This window comes from Cnephaeus nilssonii (genome assembly GCF_951640355.1).
Source record: "Cnephaeus nilssonii genome assembly, chromosome: 5".
NCBI lineage: Eukaryota > Metazoa > Chordata > Mammalia > Chiroptera > Vespertilionidae > Cnephaeus > Cnephaeus nilssonii.
The window spans coordinates 7,062,942-7,079,386 of record NC_137076.1 but is presented as its reverse complement, the minus strand read 5'-3'; the positions used below and the strand labels follow the sequence as shown (position 1 = coordinate 7,079,386).

The following is a 16,445-nucleotide window of genomic DNA, read 5'->3' as shown; positions in this document are numbered from 1 at the left end:
CCTACAGGCTGATGGATTCTGACTTAAATTGCCCCCTAGGCAATCGTCCTTAGGTGTGGTGAGAGTTTTTTTCAAAGGAGTAGGGCAGTTGCTTCTGCCTAGAGGATAATTTTTATTTTTAATCTCTTAAGTGGCCTCAGGGCAAGGTGTTTTCCAATAGGATGTGTTAACTGTCCTCCCCGAAAGGCAAGGCAAATGTCTATGTAGGAAAGATGTCCTCTGCTGCATGAGGAATGGACTCAGCCCAGGAAACTTGGGTGTCTGCCTGCTGAGCTCTGTTCCCTGAGTCCCCAGTCCTGGCTTCTGCTCTCATAGCTCAAGTCCACTCCACCCTCCCTCAGCCAGAACACAAGGTGTGTGGCTCCACAGGGAATTTTGTGCTTTGGCCCTTTAAGAGGGTGCCTGAATTTTCAGCTGTTACTCCCTGGCAGACAGCACCACACTGCTTTTCAAGCCAGAAGTTATGTGAGTACCCGTCTCAGAGAGTTTTGGTGCTCTCTGCTGGGGGGCCCAGCTTGAGGATTAGATCCTGGAATTTTCAGTGACAACCCCCCACAGCTGAGATATTTCTCCAGGATTTCAGTTGCTGTCTGTGGGTGCCTGGCCAGCCCTTTCACACCTCTGCCACTCCTACCAGTCTCTATGCAGTCTCCACTTTTGGTCCTCGGGTATCAGGGTTCTCTCCTACGAGTTTTCCGTTGATTATTCAGGAAGCTTTTCTGTATTTTAGTTGTAATTCCAGTTTGTTCCTAGAAGCATGTCTGTGCAGCATCCACTTACTCTGCTGCCATTTTTAATCCTCCGCTTTCTTCTTTCTGTTATTTATTGACTAGGGGCCCAATGCACAAATTCATGCACCTTGAAAGGAACTGTGGGCTGTGAGGCTGTGGTGGGCACAGAGGTGGGTCTCAGCCCATCCTCCGTGCCTCCACCTGGCCCCTCCCGCTGCAGCCCCTGGTCCCGTCTGCCGGCAGCCCGGTTCCTGCTGCTGCTGCTCCCACATGCTGACGGCCCTGGCTCCGCTTGCACCCGCTGAGAGCGCAAAGCAATTGGGGCGGTACCAGCAGCAGGTGTGAGCAGGGCCAGTGCTATCAGTGGGTGTGAATAGTGGTGGCTGCTGGCCCCGATTGCCCCTCAGGAGCAGGGGGAGGTGGAGAAGTCCTGAGGGGCGATCGGGGCTGGCAGCCATCGCTCACACTCACTGACAGCGCTGAGCAATCGGGGCTGGTGCTAGGCGCCAGCAGTGGGTGTGAGCCGTGGCTCCGGCGCTGGCAGTGGGTGTGAGCGACGCTGGTGCCGGCAGCAGGTGTGAGCACTGGTTGGGACCGCAGCGTGAGGGAGCAAATAATTTTCAATAACCACCAGAGGCTTGCCCCGATGACAGCGACTGGTGCCCCGCCTTGGTCTGGTACCCCTGCCCACCTGTTCCACTATCCTGCTGTGGCCGACACCCACCATGTTCCGTGCTCTGCCGCCTGCTGCCTATGCCCGCCATGTTCTGTGCATGCCCCCTATTGGTCAGCGTATGTCATAGCAACCGGTTGTTCTGCCATTCGGTCTATTTACATTTTAGCCTTTTATTATACAGGATAAATGTATTTAAGCCTTAGCTGAGTCCTACCAAACTTAGCATGTAGTATTTTTGACATCATGCAGTATTAGAAATTTCATAATTTTCCTTACGATTTTGTTTTTTCACCCAGATTCCTCATAGTGTGTTGTTTAGTCTCCAGATGTATGAGATAGTTTCTAATTTATTTTGGATTTTTTTGCATTATCATAGAAAAAAAACAGTTGTACATTGTTGACTTGGAATATACAAAGGTGTCTTCTGTAAGCACTATGTGTGATCAAAAGGAATTTGCCTATTGGGTGTAATATTCTCTGTGAGTCCACATCAAACAATGGTGGCATTCCATCCAGTCTTCTAGGTCTTTGCTCATTTTCCACCTGCTTGATCTGTCAGTTTCTGGGAGGAGTGCATTCACTGTCTTTATCTCCATGGTACCATCAATCATTTCATAAACACACAAGCACACACACACACACACACACACACACACTGATTCTTTTTAGTAGGTTTCTCTGAAGTCATGTGGATACATTTACTCACACAAATGCTACTTATAAATATTAACATGTCACATTTGTTAAAGTATTTATGTATATGTTTATATATACTTGTGTGTTTGTCTATAAAGTACATGCATATACCTCATGTATACATGAGTTTACCAACATTAAAAAATTTGGTTGCTTAAAAAAATCTATGAAGGGAAATTCATGACTATATATATCATAAATGTATATATGTACAATATATACAAGTATGTACACCTGTATGTATGCCACACAGAGCTATAGGGTACACATCCTGCAGGACAACCTGCGTGGTACCATATGCTGATTCCAGGAACCAGACACCAGGATGGAAAGGCTTCGACGATCCTGGCTGGACAGATGAATAAAGAACTTGAGGACACTGGAAAATCCCAGGGCCTGGGTGTTACACCAGATGAGAACTTATGGGCATAGACAGTTGGAAATCACTGACAGAAAAATGTAGATTGTAAGAAGTATGTATAGTATGACCTCATTTGGGCAATAAAAAACATATGGGAGTGTATATGTCCATAGAAAACTACCTGAAAGATATACACTAAGGTATTTACAGTGCTCAACTCTAGATGGCAGAATACAGTATGTTTCGTTTTCCATTCTTGACTATATATATTATATGTATAAAATATATATGTATTATATAACATATATATTGTATATGTTCTTGGTATAAATGTACTACAGCTTTTTTATCCACTCATCTACTGATGGCACTTGGGCTATTTCCAGATCTTGGCTATTGTAAATAATGCTGCTGTGAACATAGGGGTGCATATATTCTTTCTGATTAGTGTTTCAGGATTCAAGGATATATTCCCAGAAGTGGGATTACTGGTCAAAATGGCAATTCAATTTTTAATTTTTGAGGAAACTCCACAGTATTCCACCGTGGCTGCAGCACTCTGCTTTCCCACCAGCAGTGTACGAGGCCTCCCTGGTCTCTACACCCTCACCAGCACTTGTTGTTTGTTGATTTATTTTGATAGTAGCCATTCTGGCAGGTGTGAGGTGTAATTTTAATTTGCATCTCTCTGATAATTAATGACATTGAGTATTTTTTCATATGTCTCTTGGCAATCTGTATGTCCCTCTTTGAAGAAGTGTCTATTCAGGTATTTTTCCGATTTTTAAATTTCATTGTCTTCCTTCTGTTGAGTTGTATGAGTTCTTTATATATTTTGGAAATTAACCCCATATCGGATGTATCATTGGCAAATATGTTCTCCCATACAGTAGGTTCCCTTTGCTTTTTTTTTTTTATATATATATATTATTGATTTTTTACAGAGAGGAAGAGAGAGGGATAGAGAGCTAGAAACATCGATGAGAGAGAAACATCGATCAGCTGCCTCCTGCACACCCCCCACTGGGGACGCGCCCGCAACCAAGGCACATGCCCTTGACCGGAATCGAACCCGGGACCCTTGAGTCCGCAGGCTGACGCTCTATCCACTGAGCCAAACCGGCCAGGGCTCCCTTTGCTTTTTGATGCTGGTTTCTTTTGCTGTGCAGAAGCTTTTTAGTTCGATGTAGTCCCATTTGTTTATTTTTCCCTTTGTTTTTCTTGCCATAGAAGTATCAGTGAAAATTCTGCGACGTGAGAGTCTGAAGTTTACTGCCTATGTTTTCTTCTATGATTTTTATGGTTTTGCAACTTATATTTAAGTCTTTTATCCATTTCTTGTGTATGGTGTAAGTTGGTGGTCTAGTTTCATTTTTTTTTTTCATGTATTTGTCCAATTTTCCCAACACCACTAATGGAAGAGACTATCTTTTCTCCATTGTATGCTCTTTATCCGTTGTCAAATATTAATTGACCATATTGGTGTGGGTTGATTTCTGGAGCTTCTGTTCCATTCCATTGATCTGTAAGCCTGTTCTCGTGCAAGTGCCAGGCTGCTTTAGCTACAACGGCTTTGTAGTATAACTTCATATCTGGTACTGTGATTCCTCCAACTTTGTTCTTCTTTCTCAAGATTGCTGCAGCTATTCGGGGTCTTTTTTATTTCCATATAAATTTTTGGAATATTTGTCCTAGACCTGTTAAGTAGGCTGATGGTATTTTAATAGAGATTGAGTTGAATCTATAGATTGCTTTGGGTAGTATGGACATTTTAATGATGATAAGTCTTCCAATTCATGAACATGGTATATGCTTCCACTTGTTTGTATCTTCCTCTATTCCTTTTTCAATGCCCTATAATTTTCCGAGTTCACGTCCTTTACTTCCTTGGTTAAGTTTTTCCATAGGTACCTTATTTTTTTCATTGCAATGGTCAGTGGAATTGTTTTTATTTAAAAAATATATATTTTTTATTTCAGAGAAGAAGGGAGAGGGAGAGAGAGATAGAAACATCAATGAGAATCATTGATTGCCTCCTGCACACCCCCTACTGGGGAATGAGTCCTCAACCTGGGCATATGCTCTTGACCAGAACCGAACCCGGGACCTTTCACTCTGCAGGCTGATCCTCTATCCACTGAGCCAAACTGGCTAGGGCTGGGATTGATTTTTAGTTTCTCTTTCTGAGAGTTCATTATTGGTGCATATAAATGCTATCAATTTCTGGATGTTTATTTTGTATCCTGCTACTTTGCCACATTCATTTATTAAATCTAGTAGTATTTTGGTGGAGTCTTTGGGGATTTCTATATACAATATGTCATCTGCAAATAATGACTAGCTTTACTTCCTTCTTTCCAATTTGGATGCCTTTTATTGCTGCTTCTTCTGCTGTGGCTAGGACTTCCAGTACTATGTGGAATAAGAGTAGTGCAACTGTGGACAAACCTGTCTTGCTCCTGGTTTTAAGAGAAACGCTTTTAGTTTTTGCCTACTGAGTGTGATGTTGGCTGTAGGTTTGTCATGTATGGCCTTTATGTTAAATTATGATCCCTCTTTTCCCCTTTGCTGAGAGGTTTTATCATAAATGGGTGCTGGATTTTGTGTCTATTTATATGATCATGTGATTTTTATCCTTCATTTTGTTTATGTGAAGAATCACATTTATTGATTTGTGAATATTGTACCAGCCTTGCGTTCCTGGAATAAATCTCACTTGGTCATGGTATATGATCTTTTTAATGTATTGGTGGATCTGATCTGCTAATATTTTGTTGAGGGTTTTAGCATCTATGTTCATCAGGGATATTGGCCTGTAATTTTCTTTCTTTGTAGTATCTTTATCTGGTTTTGAAATTAGGATAGTGCTGGCCTTGTAAAAAGAGCTTGGAAGTCATCCTTCTTCTTGAATTTTCTGGAATAGAGTGAGGATAGGTGTTAGTTCTTTGAATGTTTGTTAAAATTTGCCTGTAAATACATTGGTCCAGGACTTTTGTTTGCTGGGATTTGCTTTATTACTTCTTTAATTTCATTAGCTCTTATTGGCCTATTCCAGTTTTCTGATTCTTCCCAATTCATTTTGGAAGATGGTATCCATTTCACTCAGGTTGTGCAGTTTGTTGGCATATACTAGTAGATGCTCATAGTATTTTCTTACAATCCTTTGCATTTCTGTGGTGTCAGTTGTTACTTTGCCTCTTTCATTTCTGATTTTATTTATTTGGGTCCTCTCTTTTTTTTTCTTGATGAGTCTGGCTAAAGGTTCATCAATCTTTTTTATCTCTTTTTAAATTATGTTTTTAGAGAGGGGAAGGGAGACATAGAAACATCAGTTGGCTGCCTTCTATACGTCCCTCACCAGGGATCAAGCCACAACTTGGTCATATGGCCTGACCAGGAATTGAACTGGTTCATGGGTTGATGCTCAACCACTGAGCCACACCGGCCAGGCATTGTTTATCTTTTTGAAGAACCAGCTCTTGATTTCAATGATCTTTTTTATTGTTCTTTTTTAAGTCTCTATGTACTTTTCTTCTGCTCTGCTCTTTATTATTTCCTTCTACTTCCTGTGGCCTTTTCTTTTTGTTCTCTTTCTAATTCTTTTAGTTATAGGGTTAGGTGGTTTATCTGAGCTATTTCTTGTTTCTTGAAGTAGGCCTGTAAACTATGAACTTCCTTCTCAGGACTGCTTTGGCTATGTCCTATAGATTTTGGGTGGTTGTATGTTCATTTGTTTCCAGAAAGTTTTTTATTTCTTCTTTGATCTCATTAGTAACCCATTCATTGTTTAATAACATACTATTTAGTTTCCATGTGTTTGGACGTTTTTGAGTGCTTCAATTGTAGTTGATTTTTAGCTTCATGCCATTGTGATCTGAGAGAATGCTTGATATGATTTCAATCTTATTGAACTTGTAGAGTCTTGTTTTGTGTCCTAATATGTGGTCTATCTTTGAGAATGTTCCATGTGCTCTTGAGAAGAATGTATATTCTGCAGCATTGGGATGAAATGTTCTATAAATATCAATTAAATCCATCTGATCTAGTGTGTCATTTAAGGTTGCTGTTTCCTTATTGATTTTTTTTTGTCTAGAAGATCTATCCAGTGATGTCAGTGGGGTGTTAAAGTCCCCTCCTATAACTGTATTGCTGCCCCCTCCCCCAGTCCTCCAGGACTATTTAGGTGCTTCTGTAGTAGGTGCATATATGTTTCTCAGGATTATATCCTCTTGTTGGATCAATCCTTTTGGTATTCTGCAGTGACCTTCTTTGTTTATGGCCTTTGTTTGAAAGTCTATCTTGCCAGATATACGTATTGCTACCCCTCCTTTTCGTTGCCATTTGCTTAGGAACATTTTTCCCATCCCATTTCAACCTGGGTGAGCCTTTTTCTGAGTTGGGTCTCTTGTAGACAGCATATATATGGGTCATGTTTTCTTATCCATTCAGCTACCCTATGTCTTTTGATTGGAGCTTTTAATCCATTTACGTTTAAGATTATTATTGATAAGTAATTATTGTCATTTTTTCCCTTATGCCTATTTTCTCCCTCTCCCTCTCCCTCTCTCTTTCTCTCTCTCTCCCTCTTTCTCTCTCTCTTCTTCTTACAACAGTCCCTTTAGCATTTCTTGCAATGCTAGTTTGATGATAATTTGAGGGGGTGGTCTGGGAAGCTCTTTATTTCACCTTCAATTTTGAATGATAGCCTTGTTGGATAGACGAGTCTTGTTTGCAGCTTCTTGCTTTTCATTGCTTTGAATACTTCATGCCATTCCCTTCTGGCCTATAGTGTTTCTGTTGAGAAATCAACTGACAGACTTATGGGAGCTCCCTTGTAGGTAACTCACTGTCTCTTTCTTGCTGCCCTTAAGATCCTCTCTTTGTTTTTAATGTTTGACATCTTAATTATAATATGTCTTTGTGTTTCTCTTGACTGGGACTCTGTGCTTCCTTAACTTGTGTGACTTTGTTCTTCACCCATTTAGGGAAATTTTCTGTGATTATTTCTTCAAACACGGTCTCTATCCTTGCTCACTTTCTTGTCCCTCTTGTATCCTTATAATGCCGATGTTTTGTTTCATGTTGTCCCAAAGTTTCCTTAAATTCTCTTCATGCTTTTGAAAAAATTATTTTATTTATTTCAGAGAAGAAGAAAGAGGGAGAGACAGAAATAAACGATGAGAGAAAATCATCAAGCAGCTGCCTCCTGCATGCCCCCTACTGGGGATTGAGCCCACAACCCGGGCATGTTCCCTGACTGGAAATGGAACCATGACCTCCTGGTTCATAGGTCAACACTCAACCACTGAGCCACACCAGCTGGGCTCTCCTCATACATTCTAAGTGGTTTGTTTTTGTTTTTGTTACTCTAATTGTTTCTCTACCTTGTCTTCTAAATCACTGATTTGATCCTCTGCTTCATCAAGCCTGCTTTTAATTTCCTCCAGTGTATTCTTCATTTCCGATACAGTATTCTTCATTTATGACCGGTTCTTATTCATGGTTTCTATTCCTTTTTATCCTATACTAAAGGCCCAATGCACAAAATTCGTGCATGGGTAGGGTCCCTAGGCCTGGCCGGCAATCAGGGCTGATCTGTGGGGTGACCGGTGGGGCAAATGGGGGGCCCCCGCTGGCACCCGCCTTGGCTGGCCTGGGGCCTGCAGGCTGGGGGCAGCTCCTATGTTGAGCCTCTGCCCCCTGGTTGTCAGTGCGCACCATAGTGACTGGCCGTTCCACCGTTCGGTCGATTTGCATATTAGGCTTTCATTATATAGGATAGTTCCCACTAAGTTCCTTGTAGTTCCCATTAAGTTCCTTGTTGTTTTCACTAAGTTCCTTGAGCATCCTTTTAACCATTACTCTGAACTCTGTTAAATTGCTTACCTCCATTTCCTTTAGCTCTTTTTCTGGAGAGTCCTCCTTTTCTTTCATTTGGGGGTTGTTTTCCTATCTCTCCATTTAACTTGTCTCTTTGTGTTTGTTTATATGTATTAGATAAGCCTGCTATGATTCCCAGTCTCCGTGGGGTGGCCTTTTGTAGGAAATGTCCTGTGGGACCCAGTGGTGCAGTCTTCTTGAACTCCTGAGCTGCATGCTCTGGGAGTAATCCTTTTGTAGATGTTTTGGGCTTTCCTGTTGTAATTTGGTCTTGACTATTATCCTATTCATGTGTGGGATCTCCTCTCAGGCTGGGTAACGGTGAGGCTCAGCCCCAACCATGTTGTGTGAGCTATTGTACAGGTGCAAGTGAAGTTCATCTTGGCGGATTTTAATGCCTGATAGGGTTTCCCTTTGCACCCTACTGTTATGTTGTCTGAGGCTGTTTTGTATGCCTAATTTGGGCCTCCCAGGAGGTACTTCTGTGCCAGCCAATGCCAGAAGCTGTCCAAGTTTGGCTCTCAGCATCCTGTTTGAAGCCTTCAGCGATCCACAGCTGCGGCTGCTTTTACTGAGCTTGTCTGCCCATGGGAAGGGCCGGGCTGAGCTCCTAGATGGGCTGTTCAGCAGCACAGGGCCCTGTGACAGAGGGAGGGTGTTCACCTGCACTATTTCCCTGTCCTCAGCCAGGTGGAGACCCTTTCAGGCAGGCTGTTTGGGTCTGCTGGAAGTCAGGAGTTTCTATCTGCTCTCCTGTGAGAGGAAGTGCCAGCCAGGCTCCCAGGCATGTGGAAGGATGTCTCTCACTCACAGCCAGCCAATAACTGACGCTGCTGCTCCCTGAGGCTGCTGCCTCTTCAGCTGGGTTAGTGGCACCAGGTTGGGCCAGCTGGATTCCAGAGTGTGGGATGCGTGGGATTCCTTAGGGTGGGATAACTGTATCCTAGGGGTGGGGCATTTGCTGTTCCCCAGGCTTCACCTGTTGGGAGGGGCTTATGTCTCTCAGGAGAAATGGCCACTGGGATAGTGGGAGGATGACTCAGCACAGGTATCCCGGCCGCCATCCTCAGGCAGTTCCAGTCCACATGGCCCTTCCTCTGCACAAACCAGGGTGAGTGACGGGAACGAAAATCCTCTGCACCTGCCCCTCAAAAAGTGGCTTTGCTTCTGGGAATCTCAGTTTTCTGGCTGCTAGAATCCCCACCACCGGTCGCTGCGTGGGCAGCTGTTGCCGACTCTGGCTGTCCAGGTTGGGGTGCCCTGTGTGGGGGTCCCAGAGGCCCTTCTCATCCCCAGGGGAACCCTCCTCACCCTTGGCCCGTCGCTCCTGAGCTCAGCCAGCGCCTCTTGCAACACTGCCCTTCCTACCAGTCTTGAGGTGGCTTCTGCTCTTCCTTGTTTAAACATCTCTTCAGTCAGTCCCCAGCTGGCATTTTGGAGTGAATATTCCCCAATTTAGTTCTGATTCTAGTTAGATTCTGAGAGAAGGGGGGAGAAAGATCCACTTAATCTACTATCATCTTCCTCCTGGCCCATATTGTACCATGTCTTTTTTACCCACTTGGCTACTGATGGGCAACCCTAGGTCTTTTGATTGAAGTATTTAACCCATTTACATTTAAAGTAATTATTGATAGGTAGGTAGTTATTACCATTTTATTATTCATATTTTTATCTTTCTTCCTCCTCCTCCCCCTCCTCCTTCCTGTTCTTCTTCCTCTTCTTCTCTTTCAATAAGTTCCTTTAACATTTCCTGAAATGCTGGTTTGGTGGTAATGGAGTCCTTTAACTTTTTCTTGTCTGGGCACTAGGCAGTTTTTTTAGAGTACACAGAAGTGGGGAGACTCTGGGGGCTTTTCATCAGAGGGTTGGACGAACTTTGAGTTTAATCTAGAGACCAGAAGACTTGGAGTTTATCTTTCCAACTAACGTCTTAAAGCCTCTCATAAGATGGGTCCAACTCACTCTATTTCACACAAAGGAAATGCCTAGGACCCACGGGTGGAAGTTGTGGGAGCCAGATTTCAGTTCAGTTTAAGAAAGAAATTTCTAACAGTCAAAACTACAAAAAACTCAGTAGGAAGAGCATTCCCTGATTAAAATCATCTAAGCAGAGGCCAGGTGAGCCCTCCAGATCAATCCCTGCTCTGAATGGCGGTGTGAACCAGAGGACTTCTCTACCTTTTCTCTATACATATGACATCTAGGTGTGTAAATAAAATTATTTTAAAGCACACTTATAAAAATTCTAAGAAAGATACAGTGAAGTTGTAGGAGGGGGGGAGAAAATATTATTGGAGAATCAACTATTTAAAATATGGACATAAGTCAAGAGTTTATTTCATAACTTGTACATCACGACTTCTATGTTTCCATGAGTCTGTATCACAAGCCTCCAGCTCCTCCCTTTCATCATGCACTGTGTTCATTTCACTGCAGCCAAGCCCCTATGTTCTCTTTTTTGGCACTTGGTAAGAATACTGACTGGTGCTGAGGATCAGAGTGAGGGTGTCCCTATAAACACCCAGGATCTGTGTGCATAAGTGTCAGAGGCAGGAAGAGCAGAAGAGCCCCTGAACCCTCCTGCAGGCTCTGCTTCCCATTAAGAACGCAAAGTGTCCAGCAGCTGCTCCTAGAAAGGAGCTCTTACCACGGCATCCACCAGGATTCTCAGAAAACTTGGCAAAATTCTGTGCTCATGGCACTTGTGTGCGGAGAGAGTACAAGTTTTCATCAACGTCTCAGAGGCGTTTATGACTAAAAGAGTGAGCTCTATCTTCAGGGCACCTGCACCCCCTCCTCTGGGGCTGCAGCCTTCTCACTGTTGTGTGGGAGTTAGAAAGCTGATTCTGAATGGTCTCCAACTCTAAAGCACCAAGGCAGAGAGACCGTGGTTGCAAACACCCTTGCTCACAGGATCCTGGGCCCCAAAGCCTTGATCTTTCAAACGATGAAGGAGTGTGTGGCCCTGGGCCTTGAGGACACAGCGAATAACAAGTTCCCAATGGCTTGACAGGTGCATCTTAATCGTGGTCATGTAAAGACTCAAGGGGACATGACTGGCCACTCTGTCACTGTTATTACTAATTTAGTTACCAACTTTCCTGATTAAAAACAAAACATATAAAAAACCTGCCTTACTGTCAAAGATAACCTTATGCTCAAAGTCACACAAGTAGGCACAGAATGAATCTTCATGATGATGTCGTTATTTTGAAATATTACCCCTTCCCCCACCCACCACCATGTACCATTTGTCAATTAATAAAAAGTATTCCAGTACTGTCTACACTGAAAATGGGAAGGTGGTAAGAAAGAGAAATGGAACCCAGACCAATATCAAGAGAAATGTTTTCCTTCTCCAGAGGCCTTTAAAAATAAGACTGGTACTCATCTCTCTGAAATGGCTCTAGTCCTCTTAAGCAGAGAAAAGCAAGTGAGCCATTGAGGGCCCTTCTTCTCCTGCTGTCTTAAGTTGTGAACATCGGAAGTGACTCAAAACCCAAGTGCTCATCCCGTGCACAAACCACATGCACATGGGTGCCGTAGGGACATGATGTGATACAAGGGCAGACCAGTTGGTGGAGTCTCTTGGCCACACCCTGTGAGAAGACAATCACACCACGGCTCTGAATAATTGAATAATTGACTTTGTACTACATAATTTTGAAAAGAGATTCAGGAATTTGCAGAATATTTTCAGTAAGTGACCTATCTAACAGAAATGTTTTCTCTTTCAATTTAAAAACATTTGCTAGTGTTGATTGAAATGACGACACTTCAACATCCACCTGTGTTTACGTTAAGTCTGTAATCAGAGATGGTGATGTAGAAATATACAGTCAATTGTCACTTAAAAACACACAAAAATTGAACATGCTATACACTTCTCTTTTAAAATGTATCTGTATTATTTTCACCAATCAAAACACACATAATATATTTTATTATAAAACATTAGGCAATATTACTTTTGAGATATGCAATCTGAGAGGTCACACCTGTATTTACTACCAGTATGAAACATCAGAGGCGTTACATTAGCAGTCAAGCAGAAGACCTCATAATCATCACCACGACTGACACAGCATCAAATCCGGATGAAACCAGCATCCCACTCAACTTTTCACGAGGGACTCTGGCTGCAGGCAAGGCCCTTCTGAAGGTTTCTCCTTCAGCACTGTGGCTCTGAGTTTGCATCCCAAAGGTAAGAACAGAGCCACACTAGCATCCCCAGACCACAGCTGGTCAGCACTGAGCAGCATGTGCTTCTAGAACGCTCTCCTGCTCGGACAGACTCTGCTCTCTGGAACCTGCACTTGAAATCAAGACCTGACAAGGGGAGGCAGTCATTTCGGTTTTGACTGAAAACAAACAAAACAAACCTAGTCCAAATTCCAGGCTAATAACAAATTACCTGGTTTATAAAAATATGTGTCCAAAATAGTTACTTCCAGGGTTGTGTACAATATAAATTACAAAAATAAAATAGAGAAGACGAAAAGTTGAGCACATTTTCAGTTCTTATCAGCATTCATCCATAGCGACCAGTGTGAAACCCTGCGCATTGCACCAGGACCTGGCACACCTCCCTCGGAGGGGGACCTGCAGGGGGTGAGGTATTCCTACAGAGCCCTGCAGTCTGCAGCCTCTGCCCTGTCCTACGTGCACTCCCCACCCCTGATGGAAGGTGGGCTTGGCACAATGTGGGTTCCATCCAGGAACACAAAGGAATGAGTGAGCAGGAAGCCCATCTGTGGGGTGCCTGGTTAAGCGGGACTTCCGTGTACCCTCAGCACCTGGTGCTGCGTTTACTATAAGGCCAGGGCAGATAATACATTTTTAAAACTTTTCCCTTTCTTTGTTTTTATTTTAAAAGATAGATTCAGTAAAGCTTTTAAAAGAATGTAGATTAGAGAGAAAGCCATTTTAAGATGCTTTTACAGGTACAGTGATAACTGTCTTCACTATACCATCAGGCCTCCAAAAACAAAAATCACCCCAAGCCCCACAAAAGGTGTTTTTGCCTCAGTCCAAGTTAGTATTTCCATCTTGTACTTGAGTGTGTCTAAATCTTACAATATAAAACTGATTTCAGTATTAAATTTGCTCATCAAAGGTTCTACTTTCCAGTAATAATACCAACCAATAAGATACAACTGGTGCAGAGAAAATCAAATATTGTAGATAATATTTATAATAAACTGTCTTATCAAAGTTCCTCCTCAGAACAATTCTATAGAATGTTGACCCAATAGCTTCCAAAATAATTGAACATGAGACAGGAATCCGTACAGAACGAGCTCTAGGGAAAAGCATTATGCGCACAGGTAGCCAAAACGTGACCACCGTTAGCTCCATTTCTGCAGTGACGCTGCAATACTCAGCATCTCAGTGAATTCGGAATAATCTCCACATGCAAAAGTCTGCAAGTATCCATTTCAGGTGAGCAGTTTAAGTCAGGAAATATTCAATAGCTAACCACTCCTCCCTCAGGGTCTCCCCCACACCCCTCTGAAGGCTTTTCCCAGAACACGCAGATGTCCCTGAGGAACAGACGCCACCACGAAGTGGGAAAGACCAGCAGGCGTTCGGCAGCAGCCTGGCTCCTCACAGACCACGGGGGTTAATGAGCTTCTTTCAGGAAAGAGAGCAAGCCCGCAGGCCTGCGGTGTGGAAAAGGGACCTGCCTGGCGCAGTCACGTTCGCCGTGAACGATGACGGAAGAAGGGACCCGTCTTGCTGGGGGCAGAGTGAGCACTCGGTGAGTGCCTGTGATGGCCCTTAGTGGGCCTTTGGTAAAGCCCTCCTCTAAAGGCAATAATGGATTCAAGGAGCTAGGTGCCATCACATCACTGAAATGGATTGTTAGGGGGCTAATAAAGATGGTGAATTTCTAGGTAGCATTTTAAACTTATAATAAGTTCGTAAGACCAAGAAAAAAAGAGTTAGGGTCGACAAGATTTTAAAGGTATATATGTCTAAGCAGCGCAAGACACAACTTGGAACTTTGTCATGCAGCAAAGCTGAATGTGCAGCCACCAGACTAATGTGCATGTAAGTGTCCTGGTTTCAGCAGAGATAATTCTCAGCCCCAAACATGACAAATTTTTTTAAAGTTCTATTTTTTATTTATTAAATAGATTTAATTATATTCCTTCTGAAATACAAAAGATAGAATAAATCATACCATAAAAGAAGGTGATATATGATAATATCATGGTGGCTAATGAATACACATAAATCAATTTTTTTGGACAGACACCAAAGTACTTAAGATTAAGAGGTAATTCTAGAAACAGCACTACCTGGAAGACTATTTGGCATTTAAATACTGATTTCCAAAGTTCTAGATGGCAAGTCGGAGCAAGCACTGTGGTCACATGCATATAAGTCCCAACAGTTATTGAGGATGAGAAATTGTCACTACTATTACCGTACAATTAAAGAAACAAATTCATTCATTCTAATGGCTCACCTGAAATGACCTTGAACAAAACCTCTAAAAGTGTGGCTGGCACCGTTTTCTTCAGGCATAACCTGCTTCATTATAATCTAGGCAGGCAATGCGATCAGGACGGAGCAGGGGCAAGGCATCATGTTTCTTACATGCAGAACATGGACTTGTTCTATTTGGTTCCATCAACTCCCAGGCATTTCAGGCCCACGGAAGCGAGAGTTCCTCACTGACAACAAGCTTGCTATTTCTAACTCATCATTGACAACCTTCAAGGGGTCCCGTGGAGGCATCGAGGCTGCTGTCCGTGTCTGAGGCCAGCGTCTGCTCGGTGGACATGGATGAAATGTCATTGATAGATGACGACTGAGAAGGAGTGGCGTTGCTGCTTACTGCTGCATCTGTGCTAAGAAAACCAAGCATAATAAAACCTGAGGCACGACACGGCTGCACACCAGGCAGTGAGCCGCAGGGCCCTCCTCGCTCGTCCCTGTGGTTTCCTGTCCTAACTGTTAGTATAAATGAGAAGTTAGTTGACTGTACATTTTGAGCTTTTCCTAGAGTCTTTCTTTAGGCCCAGAATCCCAAATAGTCCTGTCTTTCCCTGCAACATTCTCCTTTTTTTCCTAGTGGCTAAGCATCATATATGTATTCATGTATAAATATACCAGCTGGTTTAAAAAGGATATTAAAGAAAATTGCTAATGTATCCTAAACTTATCAGTATCTCGAAAGGCTTAAGCCCAAATAGGATCCAAATGCCACCAGACATTTCAGTTATAATCGAAAACACTTGATCCAAGGACAAGAGCCTTTGAAGAATTCTTTCGCAATAAAAATACCTTCTAAAACAAACCAGCAAGAAAGGGGGGGGGGGAAATGTGGTGTCCTCTTGCTCGTTTTATTTTTGTTTTAGAAATCTCCAAAATTGACATATTAAGGCAAATGAAATTATCCTACTTGCTACTATCCATATTTTGGTCTGGTCTGAGCAAAAATGACACATTCAGGCTCTCAGAGGTTAGTGTCTGCAGTCTTAAATTTGGACTTAATTAACAAAAAGCACCTAACCTTATGCTGAAGTTACACAACCTCTAGATGCCTGGCCATTTGTCTTGCTGAATATAAAATTCAGGAAGAAGTAAGTAGTGCGCACAAGCCACAGAAGTGGGGAGAGCAAATCTCTGTAACTGAAGCGTTTCCGTGAGAAAAACAGGGAGCGTCCCATAGACATAAGAACAGCACATGCTATGTCTCTATGATCACACAATTACCTCACTGTTAAGCTTCTCCCATTAGGTGGGTCGAGGAGAAAATCGGATAACTGTATGAATAATTTTCTCAAAGAAAACCAAATTCATTTTAATTAGATTCACATTGGTTTTCTTTTTTTAACTGGGTGGGGCCAGTACATCGAAAAGGCTTTAAATTCAGTTTCCTCATCTGTAAATGGAGCTGACAGCAGCTGCGGCAAGGATGGGACAAGAATGTTCATAATGAGGCTCGTTCACTGCTTGGCACCTCAGTATAACGTTAGCTGCCACCCCCAGGACAAACCCAGATGGGAGACTAATGCACACACGAATTTTCAAATCCAATGCTGGTCAAGCTGGCACGTAACACGCCACTGCCATCTGTGAAAGT

The 16,445-nt window shown here is 42.8% G+C and overlaps 1 protein-coding gene and 1 pseudogene across 9 annotated transcripts in view; one reads left to right on the top strand and one right to left on the bottom strand.

The window, feature by feature from the left end:
* LOC307100408 (glyceraldehyde-3-phosphate dehydrogenase-like) overlaps positions 1–16,445 on the top strand; it is a 1,087,365-nt pseudogene that overhangs the window by 522,918 nt on the left and 548,002 nt on the right. The gene's annotated exons all lie outside the window — the stretch shown is intronic.
* The window catches only part of MAPK9 (mitogen-activated protein kinase 9), a 51,679-nt gene continuing 47,138 nt past the window's right edge, over positions 11,905–16,445 (bottom strand). For 3 of the 8 annotated variants that reach the window (XM_079772813.1, XM_079772815.1, XM_079772814.1), the window contains exon 12: positions 11,907–15,202. In XM_079772813.1, coding sequence (XP_079628939.1) covers positions 15,060–15,202 — 143 coding nt within the window. In that variant the 3' untranslated portion in view covers positions 11,907–15,059. Of the gene's footprint in view, positions 15,208–16,445 lie in introns of all 8 variants that reach the window. The other 5 variants (XM_079772816.1, XM_079772819.1, XM_079772818.1 and 2 more) reach the window with 4 other exon arrangements.